The sequence below is a fragment of the Ochotona curzoniae genome, unplaced genomic scaffold (assembly GCF_017591425.1).
Source record: "Ochotona curzoniae isolate NIBS_2020 unplaced genomic scaffold, NIBS_Ocur_1.0 contig_66, whole genome shotgun sequence".
Classification (NCBI taxonomy): domain Eukaryota; kingdom Metazoa; phylum Chordata; class Mammalia; order Lagomorpha; family Ochotonidae; genus Ochotona; species Ochotona curzoniae.
This window is the reverse complement of record NW_024466512.1, coordinates 28,402,272-28,417,677: the sequence shown is the minus strand read 5'-3', so window position 1 is coordinate 28,417,677 and position 15,406 is coordinate 28,402,272. Positions and strand designations below refer to the sequence as shown.

At 38.7% G+C, this 15,406-nt stretch overlaps 1 protein-coding gene, 1 non-coding gene and 1 pseudogene across 7 annotated transcripts in view; all 3 read left to right on the top strand.

Moving 5' to 3' along the window:
* Positions 1–15,406, top strand: part of EXOC6 (exocyst complex component 6) — a 138,720-nt gene that overhangs the window by 59,788 nt on the left and 63,526 nt on the right. For 5 of the 6 annotated variants that reach the window (XM_040992455.1, XM_040992450.1, XM_040992452.1 and 2 more), the window contains 5 exons: positions 1,555–1,652; positions 6,211–6,316; positions 8,841–8,950; positions 10,127–10,238; positions 10,696–10,830. In XM_040992455.1, coding sequence (XP_040848389.1) covers positions 1,555–1,652; positions 6,211–6,316; positions 8,841–8,950; positions 10,127–10,238; positions 10,696–10,830 — 561 coding nt within the window. The remainder of the gene's footprint in view (positions 1–1,554; positions 1,653–6,210; positions 6,317–8,840; positions 8,951–10,126; positions 10,239–10,695; positions 10,831–15,406) is intronic. The other variant, XM_040992451.1, reaches the window with a different exon arrangement.
* LOC121164417 lies at positions 8,101–8,200 on the top strand (annotated as a pseudogene).
* LOC121164403 lies at positions 13,880–13,986 on the top strand. Its single transcript, XR_005885078.1, has one exon. It is a non-coding gene; the product is annotated as a U6 spliceosomal RNA (small nuclear RNA).

Below are 15,406 nucleotides of genomic sequence, written 5' to 3'. Positions count from 1 at the left end.
GCTTCATTCTTAAACCTGGGACAATATTGTACAAACTTTTTAAGTGTGGATTTTTTGTTTTTTCCATAAATTTTGTGATAAATATGTTTGTGATAGAGTTTTCTGTAGGATAACAGCTATGTTTTATTTAGGACTGCCTTCATTTTTGGGTTCATTTCTAAGTAACTTGAGGAACTTTTAATATCCTTAATGATATAAAGAGTTGCCACTCAAAGTGTCATCTAGGATCTGCTTGTCGTCAAACTGCTTGTTACTAGTTTGAGATGTTTTTGCTAGGTTCATAATAGGAGCATTCGTCAGAATATAAATTACCGTATCACTAAGTACAGGTCTAGTTTAGCATAATTGGCATCTTTCATTAGGCTAGACTTTCTCAGTGCAGGCATGAGCATTGATTTGTTTTCTAGTGCAAATTTACCATCTTTTTGTAGACTGGCACTTGGATACACCTGAATCTTGAGTATTTGATATAGTTCAAAGAGAATCAGACTGTTAAAAGGTACAATCAGGTAAAAGAAACAGTAGAATACTGGAAAACCTGCTTGACACACTCAGAAGGAGCTGTAACACTATGTGCATTTTGTAGTTTGTTTTTTTAAAGATTTATTTATTTTTATTACAAAGTCAGATATACAGAGAGGAGGAGAGACAGAGAAAAAGATCTTTCATCTGATGATTTACTCCCCAAGTGAGTGCAACGGCCGGTGCTGTGCCGATCTGAAGCCAGGAACCAGGAACTTCTTCTAGGTCTCCCACACAGGTACAGGGTCCCAAAGCTTTGGGCCATCCTTGACTGCTTTCCCAGGCCACAAACAGGGAGCTGGATGGGAAGTGGAGCTGCAGGGACTAGAATTGGTGCCCATATGGGATCCTGGTGCATGCAAGGTGAGGACTTTAGCCACTAGGCCATGGTGCCGGGCCCAAGTCCATTTTGAAGTTTTAAACCAGAGGAATCATATTATCACAATTCTTACTGTTGATTGGTGACTTTAAGAGTGACAGTCTATTTAAAAGTGGCACATGCTTGAAATTTCAGTTGAAGAACTCTTGTAATGACTTAAGCAAGAGATGTTGAGGTCGTTAAGTACAGCAATGGCACTAGGAATATTTTTGGAAGATAGAAATGTGGGTAGATGATAGAGTGATAGGTTTAAAAGAGATTTGTAAAGAAGATAAAATCAAGCAGTTTATTGGCTTCCAACAGAGGTCGGAGAGAATGAGATCATTCAATTTTATATAAGAGATAATCTGTGACATTTTTTATAACAAAATAAACAAATGAATAAGAGTTGGGAATTTAATTTTGTTTGTACGTTTGACTATGAGAAGAATGACAGAGGGAGACAGCCTGTAGCACAAAAAGTTAGGGATAACTTTTTTAGTTTTAAAATGGTAGATTAATTAATTAGCATGCTTATTTGACCAAGGAAAAGAAGCCAGTAAGACATCATACAGTGAGTTGAGTGTGTGCTTTCTGGAGTTTCTAGTGTCCCCCCAAATTTTTATGAATATTTTAATATGCTTGTTTATCTGCTTTTCTTAAAAATAATTTAGGGATATGGTTTCCCAGTGAACCGACTCTTTGACCTTTTATTTGAAATAAGAGATCAATACAATGAAACACTGCTTAAGAAATGGGCTGGAGTTTTCAGGTGAGTCATGCTTAATGCAGTGAGTAAGTGAGGTGCTAAAGTAATTGGTTTTGCATATTGTGAAAAAAATGCATGTAGCATAAAGCTTGTTGTTTCTCCTACTCTTTGAGTGAACATTTCAGTAGTGTTAAGATAATTCACATTGTTTCCAAATAGAACCTCTGAATCTTAACAGTAACTCCTTGTTTATTCCTTTTCGAAGCCTCTGACAACCACCACTTTGTCTCTCAAATTTGATTACTATAGGTACTTCATATGATGGAATCCTGCAAAACTTGTACTTATATGTCTGGATCATGTTTACTTTAGCCTAATCTCATCATCCCGTTCATCCATATCATAGCCTGTGTCAGAATTTCCTTTTGAAATGCTAAGTAATGTGTATATACCACATTTTTTTAAAATCTGTTCACCTGTCAGTGGAGATTTAAGTTATTTCTGTATTTGGCTAATGCTGTTATCAGCATGAGAATATATATTTCTGTTCAAGATCGTGCTTTCAAATGCTTTGTGTTTATACCCAGGAGCAGATTACTGAATTATAAAATAAATTTATCTTTCATTATTTTTTTGGAGGAATCGCCATGCTATTTTCCATAATGGCTTCACCATTTATGGCACATTTTGAATTATACAGATTTCTGTAACAGCTAATTTTTCCCAGTTAGCAAGTATATAAGTTTTCAGAGGTATTCTGTATTAGAAACTGAAATGTATAGCTTTTGAGTTTTGTTTTTGTGTAAGCTCTGTTTTTAAGATTTATTTTTATTTACTGTTTAACTTAAAAGTCAGAGTTAGAGAGAGAGAAACAGAGGGAGAGACAGACAAATCTTCCATCTACTGGTTCACTCCTCAGATGGCCACAACAGCCAGACCTGGGCCGATCCAAAGCTTGGCACTGGGCGCCTCCTCAGGGTCCCATTGTGGGTACATGGTCCCAAGGATTTGTTCTCTGCTGCTTTCTAGGGCCGTTGCCAGAGAGCTGAGTTGGAGGTGGATCACCGATATGGAATGCTGGCACTGCAGGCAGAGGATTAGCATGCTCTGCCACCGTGCTAGCCCCAGGAAGTTCTGTTTTTACAAATGACAACTAGATTAAAAATCTAAATGAGAAGTGAAAATTTAGAAGAGACACTTGGTCCTTGCGTGTAGTTCCTGACTCCAGCCTTCTGGCACTGCAAGCCCTGGGAGGTAGCAGGGGAATGGCTCAGGCAGCTAGGTACCTGGGGAGGCCTGGATTGAGTTCAGGCTTTCAGCGTTGCCTTGCAGCTGCTGTAGGCTTTTTGGGGAGTGAACCAGTGATAGTAGCTTCTTTTCTATTTGTGTCTCTCTACCTCTCATATAAATACATAAAATTTTCATGAATCTTGGAGACTGTAAATAGGAAAATCACTTTTGCTGTAACCTCTTGCCTGCAGAGCATAGATCTGAAGTACATTAATGTCTATATCACTTTTAATTGCCATCAAAAGAGAAATTGGCCTCCTTCTTATAATTATTAAAAGCTTAGTTGTGTTTATTTTTCTGCCTATATTTTTATACATGTGTTTTTATTTCTTATTTTAACTGGCAAATGATGATTGTATCTGCTTAAAGAGTGCAATATGATGTTATTTTTAGAACTGGGTTTTGTTGTTGTTGCTTTTTGGTTTTAAATAACGTCCCTCCTGATGCAAGGCAAGGACCCCAGCTGCTAGGCTGCTGTGCTGGGACCTAGGACAGGGTTTTTTTAAGAATATGCTTTATTGGGCCTGGCTCCGTGGCCTAGTGGCTAAAGTCCTCTCCTTGAACGCTCCGGGATCCCATATGGGCGCCGGTTCTAATCCTGGCAGCTCTCTGCTTGTGGCCTGGGAAAGCAGTCGAGGACAGCCCAAAGCCTTGAGACCCTGCACCTGCATGGGAGACCCGGAAGAGATTTCTGGATCCTGGCTTCGGCTTGGCATAGCATCGGCCATTGTGCTCACTTGGGGAGTGAATCATCAGATGGAAGATCTTTCTCTCTGTCTCTCCTCCTCTCTGTATATCTGACTTTCCAATAAATAAATAAATCCTTAGAAAAAAAGAATATGTTTTATTTGTTTGTATTTGAAAGGCAAATTTTACAGAGAGAGGAGAGGCCGAGACAGATCTTTCATGTGCTGGTTCACTCACCAAATGGCCACAACAGCCAGAGCTAAGTTGATCTGAATCTGGGAGCAAGGTGCTTTCTCTGGGTCTTCTGCATAGGTTCAGTGGCCCAAAGACCTGGGCCGTCATCCTCTGCTTTCTGAGGCCATAAGCAGGGAGCTGGATTGGAAATGGGGCAGTTGGAATACGAACTGATGCATATAGAATGCCAGTGCTGCAGGTGGAGAATCAGCTTGCTGTACCACCATGCCAGCCCCAAGAATAGGGATCTTGATCTTCATGAGCTAGGGAGTTTTCATCATAGCTCAAAGCCTTGCAAATAATATATGTTAAAAAATAGTATGCTAAACTGTTCATTAATAGTTAGGTCAGGGGTCTGGCACTATAGCCTAGTGTCTAAAAAGTCCTTGCCTTGAACGTGCCAGGATCTCATGGGCTCCAGTTCATGTCCTTGTGGCACGGCTTCTCATCCAGCTCCCTGCTTGTGGCCTAGGAAAGCACTTGAGGTTGGCCCAAAGCCTTGGGACCCTGCACCCATGTGGGCGACCCAGAAGAAGCTCCTGGCTCCTGGCTTCGAATTGGCTCAGCTCCGGCTGTTGCAGCTGCTTGGGGAGTGAACCATTGGATGGAAGATCTTCCTCTCTGTCTCTCCTCTTCTCTGTATATCTGACTTTCCGATAAAAATAAATCTAAAAAAAAAAAGTTTGGTCAGGGAGCTAGGAATGGTGATATAATTGGCAAAACCTCAGTCTGTAGCACCAGCATTCCTTCTTGGTACAGGTTCAGGCCTAGTTGTCCTACTTCCAGTCAAGCTCCATGCTGATTTGCCCGGGAAAATGGCAAAGGATGGCCAAACTCCTTGGGACCTGCATCTATGTGAAGACCCAGTGGAGAATTTAGGCTCCTGGCTTCGGACCAGCCCAGCTCCAGCTGCTGTAGCCATTTGGAGAGTGAACCAGCATGTGGAAGATTCCTCTCTCCCTGTCTCTCCTTTTCTTACTGTAAATCTGCCTTTGTATATACATATATATAATATGTGTGTGTATATATATATATATATATATATTTATGAAGATGGTCAAAATGACTGATCAGTCCAAGACATTGTCTGCAATGCTGGTATTCCATGTGAGTGCCAGTTCAAATGTCCTGGTTGCTCCACTTCCTGTGCAGCTACCTGCTAATGAACCTGGAAAATCAATGGTCAATGGCCCAAGTACTAGGGCCCCTTCCACTGACATGAGAGGTGTCTGTCTCCAGCCCAACCCAAGCCATTGTAGCCATTTGAGAAGATGGATCTCTCTCTGTGTCTCTCTTCATTCTATCTCTGCCTTTCACATAAATAAATATTTTAAGAAAATCAGTTGATAATTAGATAGCAGTTTCTCTAGCACAGGCTCAAAATGTCCAAAATGTTTTATACACAGAAGAGATCCAAGCTATTTGTATTTGTGATTCTACCTTCTTAATGTGTGTTCACCTTCCTTGTCAGAAGGAAGAAGGAGGGTTATACAGCTGGCTCATAAATGCTTTAGACTTCCAGGTATGGACGGGAATCCCAAAACAGTCATATGGCCATGCCTGATGACAGAAGGGCTATGTAGGAGAGCACATAGGCATTTGATGAGAAGTAAATATCTCTGTCTTTGCTAACTATAGTTATTTTTTAATTTAAAGTATTAATAAAATAAACAAATATAACTTACTGGTTTGATTTTCAAGAACTAATAACCTGTTTGAAAAGAGAGAATGTAAACACACACAATTATTAAGAAATTTGACAGCACCTGGTATGAATACCTGGTGGCTAAATCCTTACCTTGCAAGTTCTGGGACCCCATCTGGATACCGGTTCATGTCCTGGGTGTTCCACTTCGCATCCAGCTCCCTGCTTGTGGCCTGGGAAACATTCAAGGATGGCCCAAAGCTTTGGGACACTGTACCCACGTGGGAGATCTGAAAGAAGCTCCTGACTCCTGGTTTTGGATCAGCTTAGCTCTGGTTATTATGGCCACTTGGGGAGTGAACCAGCAGAGGGAAGATTTTTCTGTCTCTTCTCTCTGTAAATCTGCCTTTCCGATAAAAATAAATAAATCTTTTTAAAAATTGTTTTTAAAGAAATGTTGCAGAAATACTTCTTAAGGATCTGCTTTAAATTCAGATAACAAGCTTTTCCAGACTGTTGTCCTTGAGCATGTTCTAGACTGAAAACTAAATGCTGAGAGGATGTGAAACAAAGTAATGGAAAGAGGAATTTAGTCTTACTTGGTGTTGAATTTCAGAATTTTAAATGATTAGATAGTGCCTTCCTGTTTGGAGTTTCAATTGACAAGAAGTGCTTTTTGGTAGTTTTTTTTTTAAGTCATTGTCTAATGTCAAGCTAATGATATGGTTTTTTAATAGTATGTTTTCAATTCTGCTTTTTCAACAGGGACATTTTTGAAGAGGATAATTATAGCCCTATTCCTATTGTCAGCGAAGAAGAGTATAAAATTGTCATTAGTAAATTTCCCTTTCAAGATCCAGACCTTGAAAAGGTACAAGCTATTTTTTAACTTAAGAATTTTCTTAAAAACAAATTTGGTGTTTATTACTTTATAAGGTGAATCTTAAACTAGAAATCAGAATTTTCTCTTTTGTGTCTTGTGTTTATGTGTGTTAAAAAATTCTAATTTGATAACTTTTAAAGGTTGTATTACCATCACAACTACTACTTTGATAAAGTTAAGAAGGGACTTTCCTGTAGATGCTAAAATTTTATTGTTCCAAATGTTAGGTAGATTCCTAGAGCAGGTAATATTAATGTTAGGTAAATTCCACATTAGATAGAAGAATAAGTATTGAGTGTATTAAGTTCTAAGGAAAGAGTGGAACACTCTTTTTAAAATGTTCAACACTGTAGAGGATCTTGTTTTGCAACTTTAAATTAAAAAAAATTTTTTCATGTATTTGTAAAGCAGAATGGCAGAGAGAGAAGAGAGAGAGAGCAGGTCTTGGGCCATCCTCTGCTGCTTTCCAGGTGAAGTGACCAGGAGCTGAGTCAGAAGCAGAGGAACCCAGACTTGAACAGGTGCTCCACTGTGGGATTTGACATGATAGGCAGTGCGTAACCTGTTGCGCCATAACTGCTGTGCCACAATACTGGCCCCAGATTTTAAATTAGAAAAAAAAAAAAAAGCTTACAGGTCCATTTTATTTTATTTATTTTATTTTAAAGATTTATTTTATATTTATTGGAAAGTCAGATATACAGAGAGGAGGAGAGACAGAGAGAAAGATCTTCCATCTGATGATTCACTCCCCAAGTGAGTACAATGGCTGGTGCTATGCCAAGCCAAAGCCAGGGTCCAGGAACTTCTTCCCAGTCTCCCACGCGGGTGCAGGGTCTCAAGGCTTTGGGCCGTCCTCGACTGCTTTCCCAGGCCAGAAGCTGGGACCTGGATGGGAAGTGGAGCTGCCAGGATTAGAACTGGCGCCCATATGGGATCCTGGTGCATTCAAGAGGAGGACTTTAGCCACTAGGCCACGGTGCCAGGGCCAAGTCCATTTTATTTTAAAGGCAGAGAGGCAGAAACCAGAGAAATCTTCTGTCTGTTGGTTTACTGCTGTAACGCTTTGGTTGAACTGGATCTTGGTCTCCCACAAGTGTGACAAGAACCCAAGTACTTGAGCTGTCACCTGCTGTGTCCATAGGTGTGCAGTAACAGGAAGCTGGGAGCTGCCAGGACTCAGCCACTCCATCTGATTTGGGATGCAGGCATCCCAAGCAGAATCTTAATCACTGTACAAGATGATTCCCTTTTGAGGCCTTTTAAAAGAAGGATTATATGAGGTCCGGTGCAATAGCCTATTAGCTAAAGTCCTTGCTTTGCATGCACCGGGATCCCATATGGGTGCTGGTTTGTATCCCAGTTGCACCACTTCCCTCCAGCTTCCTTTTTGTTGCCTGGAAAAACAGTAGAGGATGGCCTAAAGCCTTAGAAAAAACAAACAAACAAAAAAAAAAGATAAAATAAATACCTTTCTTACATGTGGAAAATGGATTGGACCGCAGTAAGTTGTGATGGCATGAAGAACTGGCTGGGGGAGTTTGCAGTTATGAGAGTGGTTGGTGACCTGTGGAAATTTTAGCCATAGAATTGTAAGAGAGGTTTAGGAAGTCAGAACAACAAGAGTTGGTGATTATTTGCAAGTGAGGTTTTTCTAAGAATTGCAGTAATATGAAAAACTATTGAGAGTCCACTGGGTTTAACAACTAGGAATGACGTTGCTGAGGATATTTTCACAGCTGTAACAACCGTTACACTGAAAGTGAAGACAAGTGCTCGCTTCGGCAGCACCTATGCTAAAATTGGAGCTTTACGGAGATAAGCATGGCCCATGCGCAAGGATAACAGTACTTATTTTGGTAAAACTTTTGTAGACATTTTAGCTTTGTAGGGACTGTAAATTTTCTAAGGTTGGCTGATAAAACAGTTACTTGGTAAGTGCTTATACATAACTGACATAAACCAATGTGTGACGGTGTAGAGGTTGGAGAGCTGCTTTCTAAGGTATTATAGTAATTCAGAATAAATGGGATAGGCCTGGCACAATAGCCTCTTGGCTAAATCCTCACCTTGAATGTGCGGGAATTCCTTATGTGCACTGGTTCGTGTCCTTGCTGCCCCACTTCCCATCCAGCTCTCTGGCCCAAAACCTTGGGACCCTGCAGCTGCATGAGAGGCCCAGACGAGGCTCCTGGCCTAAGATCACCTCATCTCTGGCTGTTGTGGCCATTTGGAGAGTGAACCAGCAGACAGAACATCCTTCTCACTGACCTTCCTTCTGTCTGTATATCTGCCTTTCTAATAAAAATAAATAAATCTAGTAATGTGATTTATGAAATAGAGGTAAATAGAAATATTAGATTTTCTTTAAAATGCAAAAATAATATAGAAGTATATGTTTTTGATGCAGATACTAATTAAAATGTATAGTGAATTTAATTTTTATATATTTTAGGTGATTACATTCTTTGTCTAAAAATTTTAAATCCATGTTAATTTTCTGTTCCTACAGCAGTCTTTCCCAAAGAAACTCCCCATGTCTCAATCAGTGCCTCAAATTTATATCCAAGTTAAAGAGTTTATTTATGCAAGCCTTAAGTTTTCAGAATCACTCCACCGGAGGTATGTTATTAATTTACATATCTTTACCAAAACTGTTTTGTTAAATAGTAAAACTTAATTTTCATGTGTCTGTGATAGATTATCATCTCATAAGAAAAACATATTTTACTAACAGTGTTAGCTTGCTATAGGTTAAGTTTGTATGTTTTTACTTCTGTTACATAGATCTTAAAAATGCAAGGGTAAAAAAAATAAAATTAAATTTTTAAAAAACAACAAAAAATGCAAAGGTAATAATAAGGTAGTAAAAATGTCCTTTATCTTTAAAAGTATCTATCTATTGTCTGTCATCTGTCTATTTATTTGAAAGAGAGAGAGAGAGATTGCTTCTCAGCCTTTGGCTAAGATCAGCTGTGTGTGAGAGAGACATAGTCAGAGAGGAAGAAGGCCCCCATCCACTGGTTTATTCTTCAGATTCCTGTAATAGTTGGGACTGGGTTGGACCATAGCCAGGAGCCAAAAACTCAGTACAGATCTCTCACATGTGAGATCAGAATCCAGCCACCTGAGTCATCACTGGAGCCTCCCAGGATCTGTGTTGGTAGAAAGCTGGTACCAGGAGCTAGAACTGGATATGGAACCCAAGGACTCTAATGGGGGATGCAGGTGCTGTTGCCACAGAATCCTGCCAGGGTAGTCACTTCTCCCATTGAGTATCTTTTTTCGGTAAGACTTATTTTTATTTATTTGAAAGTCACAGTTAAGAGAGAGGAGAGAGGAGGCCCAGCGCAATGGCTCAATGACTAAATCTTCACCTTGCATCTGCTGGGATCCCAGTTGGGCACCATTTTATAACTGGGCTGCTCCATGTCCCATCCAGCCCCCTGCTCATGGCCGGGGAAAGCAGTAGAAGGTGGCCCAAAACCTTGGGACCCTACATCCACATGGGAAACCTGGAAGAAGTTTCTGGCTCCTGGCTTTAGATCAGCTCAGCTCTGGCTGTTGTGGCCATTTGGGGAGTGAACCAGCAGATAGGAGATCTTTCTGTTTCTCCTTCTCTCTGTAAATCTGATCTGCCTTTCCAATAAAAATAAATGAATCTTTAAAAAGAATTCAAGTTTCTGATTTGATGAGTTATAGTTTATTTAGTAAAAATAACTTGGAATAAATAAAATTTGGTGAATTTTGTTATTTAGTTGCCATGGGAAACTTAATAATATCAACCTTTGTTTTTAGCTCAACAGAAATAGATGATATGCTTAGAAAATCCACAAATCTGCTGTTGACCAGAACTTTGAGTAGCTGTTTACTGAACCTTATTAAAAAGCCTCATATAGGTTTAACAGAGGTAGGTTAAAAAGATGCATAAACCAAATATTTCATATATGAAATAATAGGTATAAATTAAATTATTGCTGAATGTTGTTCCATAATTTAAAAAGTAGCAAGCATCTGTGTAAATTTAAGGAATATGGGAAAAAAGGGTTTATTGTGGGGAATAGTAGGTGAAAATGTGAGGACTTTATTTTGATTTCTGATTGCCTGCCCTTATATAAAAAGTTGTAAGTTCTTATTTTTAACTTGCTAAATGTTTATAATTTGAAAAATGCTCTAAAAAGTCATTTAAAAATTATATTTACTAGCATTCATATCTATATTTGCAGCAGGCTTTTGAAATCAGATAATCACTTGCAGTAGTAGAATTAGCAGAAATGATATAGTTGGTGAAAGTAATAGTTCTATTTTTAAAAATCACATGGTTTTATTTATAGCTGTATTTATCCAAAATATTTTGTGTCTCCTAGTTAGTGCAAATAATCATAAACACAGCACACCTGGAACAAGCTTGTAAATACCTTGAAGACTTTATAACTAACATTACAAATATTTCTCAAGAAACCATTCACACCACGAGGCTTTATGGACTTTCTACGTTTAAGGTATGTAAAAATCTCACACAAAGTTTTTAGGCATTGTAATGGAACTAAAACATTAAGACAATTTTGTTATATGTGATTTTACTATATTTCTGGAAGCTGAGATTTAGAGATAATCATTGTTAATAATAAAAGCTAAGTATCAATCTTTTAAACATTTTCAACATCTTATTAAAATGGGTAAAAGAATATTGTTTTTTCTCCAATGTGTTTTATTTTACTCATGTTTTGACAACTCATTGTGGTATTGAATTGGTCTAGGTGAACTTTCATTAGTGTTTCACAGTTTAATAATTATTTTAAATGATTTTTGAAAGCTAAAATGTAAGAAAAATTGCATATATGTAAAATTTACTTTTCATACTTTTTTGGCTCTTGTATGTAAAAAACAATTGCTGCTTACCATTGAAATTATAATTTTTCTGGAAAATTGATGTTTGTGTAAATATAATATATACCAAAAAATTCATTAGTGATTGTTTTAAGCAAAATGCAAGATTAAGTTTGTTTTTCCATAATTTATCTTCTTGTGTTGTTGATTTGGAGTCATACAGATGAGATACTGTCATGATCTTAGTGATATAAATTTCTTTGTTGGGGATTTGTGGTACACCAAGATTAGCCACCACTTAGAATGCCGGCATCTCATATGGGCACCAGTTCAAGTCCTAGTTGCTCCTCTTCCAATCCAGCTTCCTGCTAATGTGCCTAGCAAGCAGTGGAATATTACCCAAGTACTTGGTCCTCCCCTATCCTATCAAAGATCTGTTTGGAGTTCCAAGTGCCTGACTTTGGCCTGATCCAGTCTTGGCTGTTGCAGCTCTTATATCTGTTAGGCTGCCCCATAGAAAATTTCTTTCTCTCTTTCTCTAACTCTTTAATTCTGCCTCTCAAATAAATAAATAAATAATTTTAAGAATCCCCTTTGACTGACTGAACAAATTTTTTTTAATCCAAGATTGAAGCTCTTACTGATTTCCTTACTTATAAAATGGACTTGGTAGTTTTAAAAAGTTATTTATTTAACTTGAAAGTCAGAGTTACAGAGAGAGGGGAGGTGAGGACAGAAAGATCTTCTATCCACTGGTTCACTCCCTAATTGGCTGTAATGTAATAGCTGGAGCCAAACTGATCCAAAGCCAGGAGCCAGAAATGTCATCCGGGTCTCCCACATGGGTGCAGGGGCCCGAGGACTTGAACCATACTCTGTTGCTCCCCAAGCCATAAGCAGGGAAGTAGATCAGGAAGTGGAGCAGCTGGGACATGAACTGACACTCATGTCACCCCAGGCAGATGATTTAGCCTGCCCTGCCACCACACCACCCCCATGTAAAATGGACTTGATTGTTTCTCCTCATTATTCCTGGTTTTCTGATGTAATGGATTATCATCTTCCTACTCCTACTATATGACAAATTATTCAGTTTACCAACTGAATCTATATTGTAATGGTTTATGTTTTAAATATTTAAATAGCTAATTTTATTTGAAGCAGACAGAGATGCAGGGAGATCTTTTGTCTGCTAGTTCACTTTCCAAAACCCATAACAGTTAGGGGTTGGCCAGACTGGAGCCTGGAGCCCATGACTGAATCCAGATTTCCCATGTGGATAGCAGGGACCCAAATAACCATCACCTGCTACCTTGCTGAGGGTGCTGGGTCAAAAGTAGGGCCAGGACTTGAGCAAGACACTCTGAAGTAGTATCTCAGTTGTTGTGCCAGATGCCTGTCTGTGAATGTTAGCACCAAAGCTTCGAAATGTGAAGCCCAGAAGCAGACCTCAGTTCCTACAATCATCTGCCTGGCCCCTCAGTCTTAGGCTGTTATGATCATTTTTGAGTTTTTATAGTTGTCCTGATAGATGAATCAATGAACTTATAAAATTAGTTGCTAAAACTTAAGGAAGCCTGACAAAGTAAGCTATTCATTTATTCCTGTCAGTTAGTGATACAGTGAGGAAAGGCTTGTGCCCTGGGGTTAGGCTGCTGTGTGGCTTGGGCAAGTTCTTATTAAACTGAGAATAGTAGTATAGTGCCTACCACATATGATTATGATAAGGTTTAAAGAAAATAGCAGAGAGCCATTCATTGTACATGAGTTACTCTCTGAGGTCTCTGTTAGGCTCCAAGGACTCCAAACTGTGTCCTGCCCTCAAGAGACTCATAGGAGAAAAAACTGTAAAAAATATTTTACAATGTACATATAGTATAGTGGAAGAACTGTGTAGACTTTTAAAAATTTATTTATCCAAGGACAAATCGATTCTTAGTTTTCACATTAGGTTTTTCATAATCTACTGTCTTAGTTGCTCTCTCTGACCATATATTTTTATGTCATTCATATCCTGTCACAAAAAAATTAAGGCTTAGAATCATATGACTATTTCATTGCAACATCAAACTTAATATGCTTCCTGAGTACTCTTTATTAATTTAAGCATGAATTCTTAGCATCTGGGGCTTCCAGGGAACTTCAGGTATTTTGTTCTTGCTAGATAAAAGTAAAAAAAAAAAAACCAAAACTTAACATACTGGTGCATAACACTCTAAGATTTGAGAATCTTAGAACTATATTTCTCAAAATCTGCCCATTAGCGTAGTGTGTAGAACATGCCTAATTCCATTATTCCAGAGTTGCAGATAAAACTAGTTAGCTAAAACTAGAACTTTAGTTGCATCCCCTTGTTGGGGTTCCCTGGGAATCAGAATATCAAATTCATCATTTACAAATAGCAGAATATTCTTGTTTATTGTTGTCAGTTTTTTATTTTCATGCAGAATTTTCCACTTAAGTCTTCCTGTTTATTTTTAATTAATTAATTTATTTGAAAGGCACAATTACAGAGAGAGGAAGATACACCAGAGAGAACTTCCATCTGCTGGTTCACTCCCCAGGTGACTACAAGGGCTGGAACTGGACTAGGTTGAAGCTAGGAACCTGGAACTCTATCAGGGTCTCCTATGTGGATCGAGGGACTCAAATACTTGAGCCATCATCCGCTACTTTCCCAAGCGTGTTAGCAGGGAGCTGTGTTAGAAGTGGAGCAACTATGTGCTCACTTTGACAGCACATATACTAAAATTGGAGCTATACAGAGAAGATTAGCATGGCCCCTACACAAAGATAACATGGAAATTCATAAAGCATTCCATATTTTTTAAGTGTTGGCTTTTCTAATTTGTACTGTAACATCCTTGTGTTTTCTATTTTAAGCATATCTGTTTCTCAAGTAAACTTAGATATTTTTTCATATGTTTTTCTTTCTGATGCAGAATTCAGGTTAATTGATATTTTACTGCATCTGATAATGTATTATATGTTTGAAGCCTAGTGACTTCTTTTTGACATTCTTGTGATTTTATCGGCTGTATTCTTCAAGCAATAAACTTCTGGTGTGTTTTATAAAAAAAAAAAAAAACAGAAGAAGAAAAAGAAGAAGTGGAGTAGCAGCTAGTGTACAAACTGGCACCCACATGGATGCCAGTGCTATAGGTAGCAGCTTAAGCCATTGTTCCACAATGCCAGCCCCTGTCTTTCTGTTTTCTGGTATGGGAATAAAAGCTGTGTTTGTGTTCATTGCTTATAATTCAAGTATTCTTCAGTGCTAACATTTGTTCTGGTTTTTTTTTTTAAGATTTATTTATTTTTATTAGAAAGGCAGATATACAGAGAGGAGGAGAGGCAGAGAGGAAGATCTTCTATGTGATGGTTCACTCCTCAAGCAGCCTCAATGGCCAGAGCTGAACCAATCTGAATTCAGGAGCCAGGAGCTTCTTCTGGAGCTCCCATGTGGGTGCAGGGTCCCAAGGTCTTGGGCTGTTCTCCTTGCTTTCCCAGGACTCAAGCAAGGAGCTGGTTGGGTAGTGGAGCCACCGGGATTAGAACAGGTGCCCATATGGGATCTTGGCTCATTCAAGACAAGGACTTTAGCCACTAGGCTATCATGCTGGGCCTTTTTGTTCTATTTCAAGAGAACTTACATTGAACTGTAATGTGAGGAAGGACTTCAGTGATGAAGTATGGAAACATGGTGAATAGTCTGTTGCTGATTTCACAGAGTTGATGAATATAACCTTGATTACAGATGTTGGATTGAACTGCTTGGTTAAATGCTTTAACCTGGTGCTTTTCAGCACAATATTCCTATAAAATATATACCTATTTATTTGATTAATGATTCCGGAAATGAGCTTTTACATGAATTCTTTACCTAAATCCTTTACCCATACCTCTACTTCTTTCCCTTCTAGGTAGCATTTATGATCCTAGATCATTCATGTTTACTTTATTTTTTTAATAATAAATTCATTTTATTTTCTATGTTGAGAGGGATTCTTGCCCATGTGGACCACCAATTAGGGTGGGGAAGGTCCGAGAATGGGATAAAATAAATGAGACAACTGCCTCCAATCTCCTTCTGTCTTCCATTATCTGGGGAAAGTGGAGAGAGTAGGAGAGAAGTCTGCTCCCAGCAGCCTGACCATACCCAGGAATGTGGGACGGCAGCCCAGTGTCATCCCAGGGTCCCTGATGTGGAGCATGACCTGAGGATGCTACTTTAGTGGTTTTGATAAGATT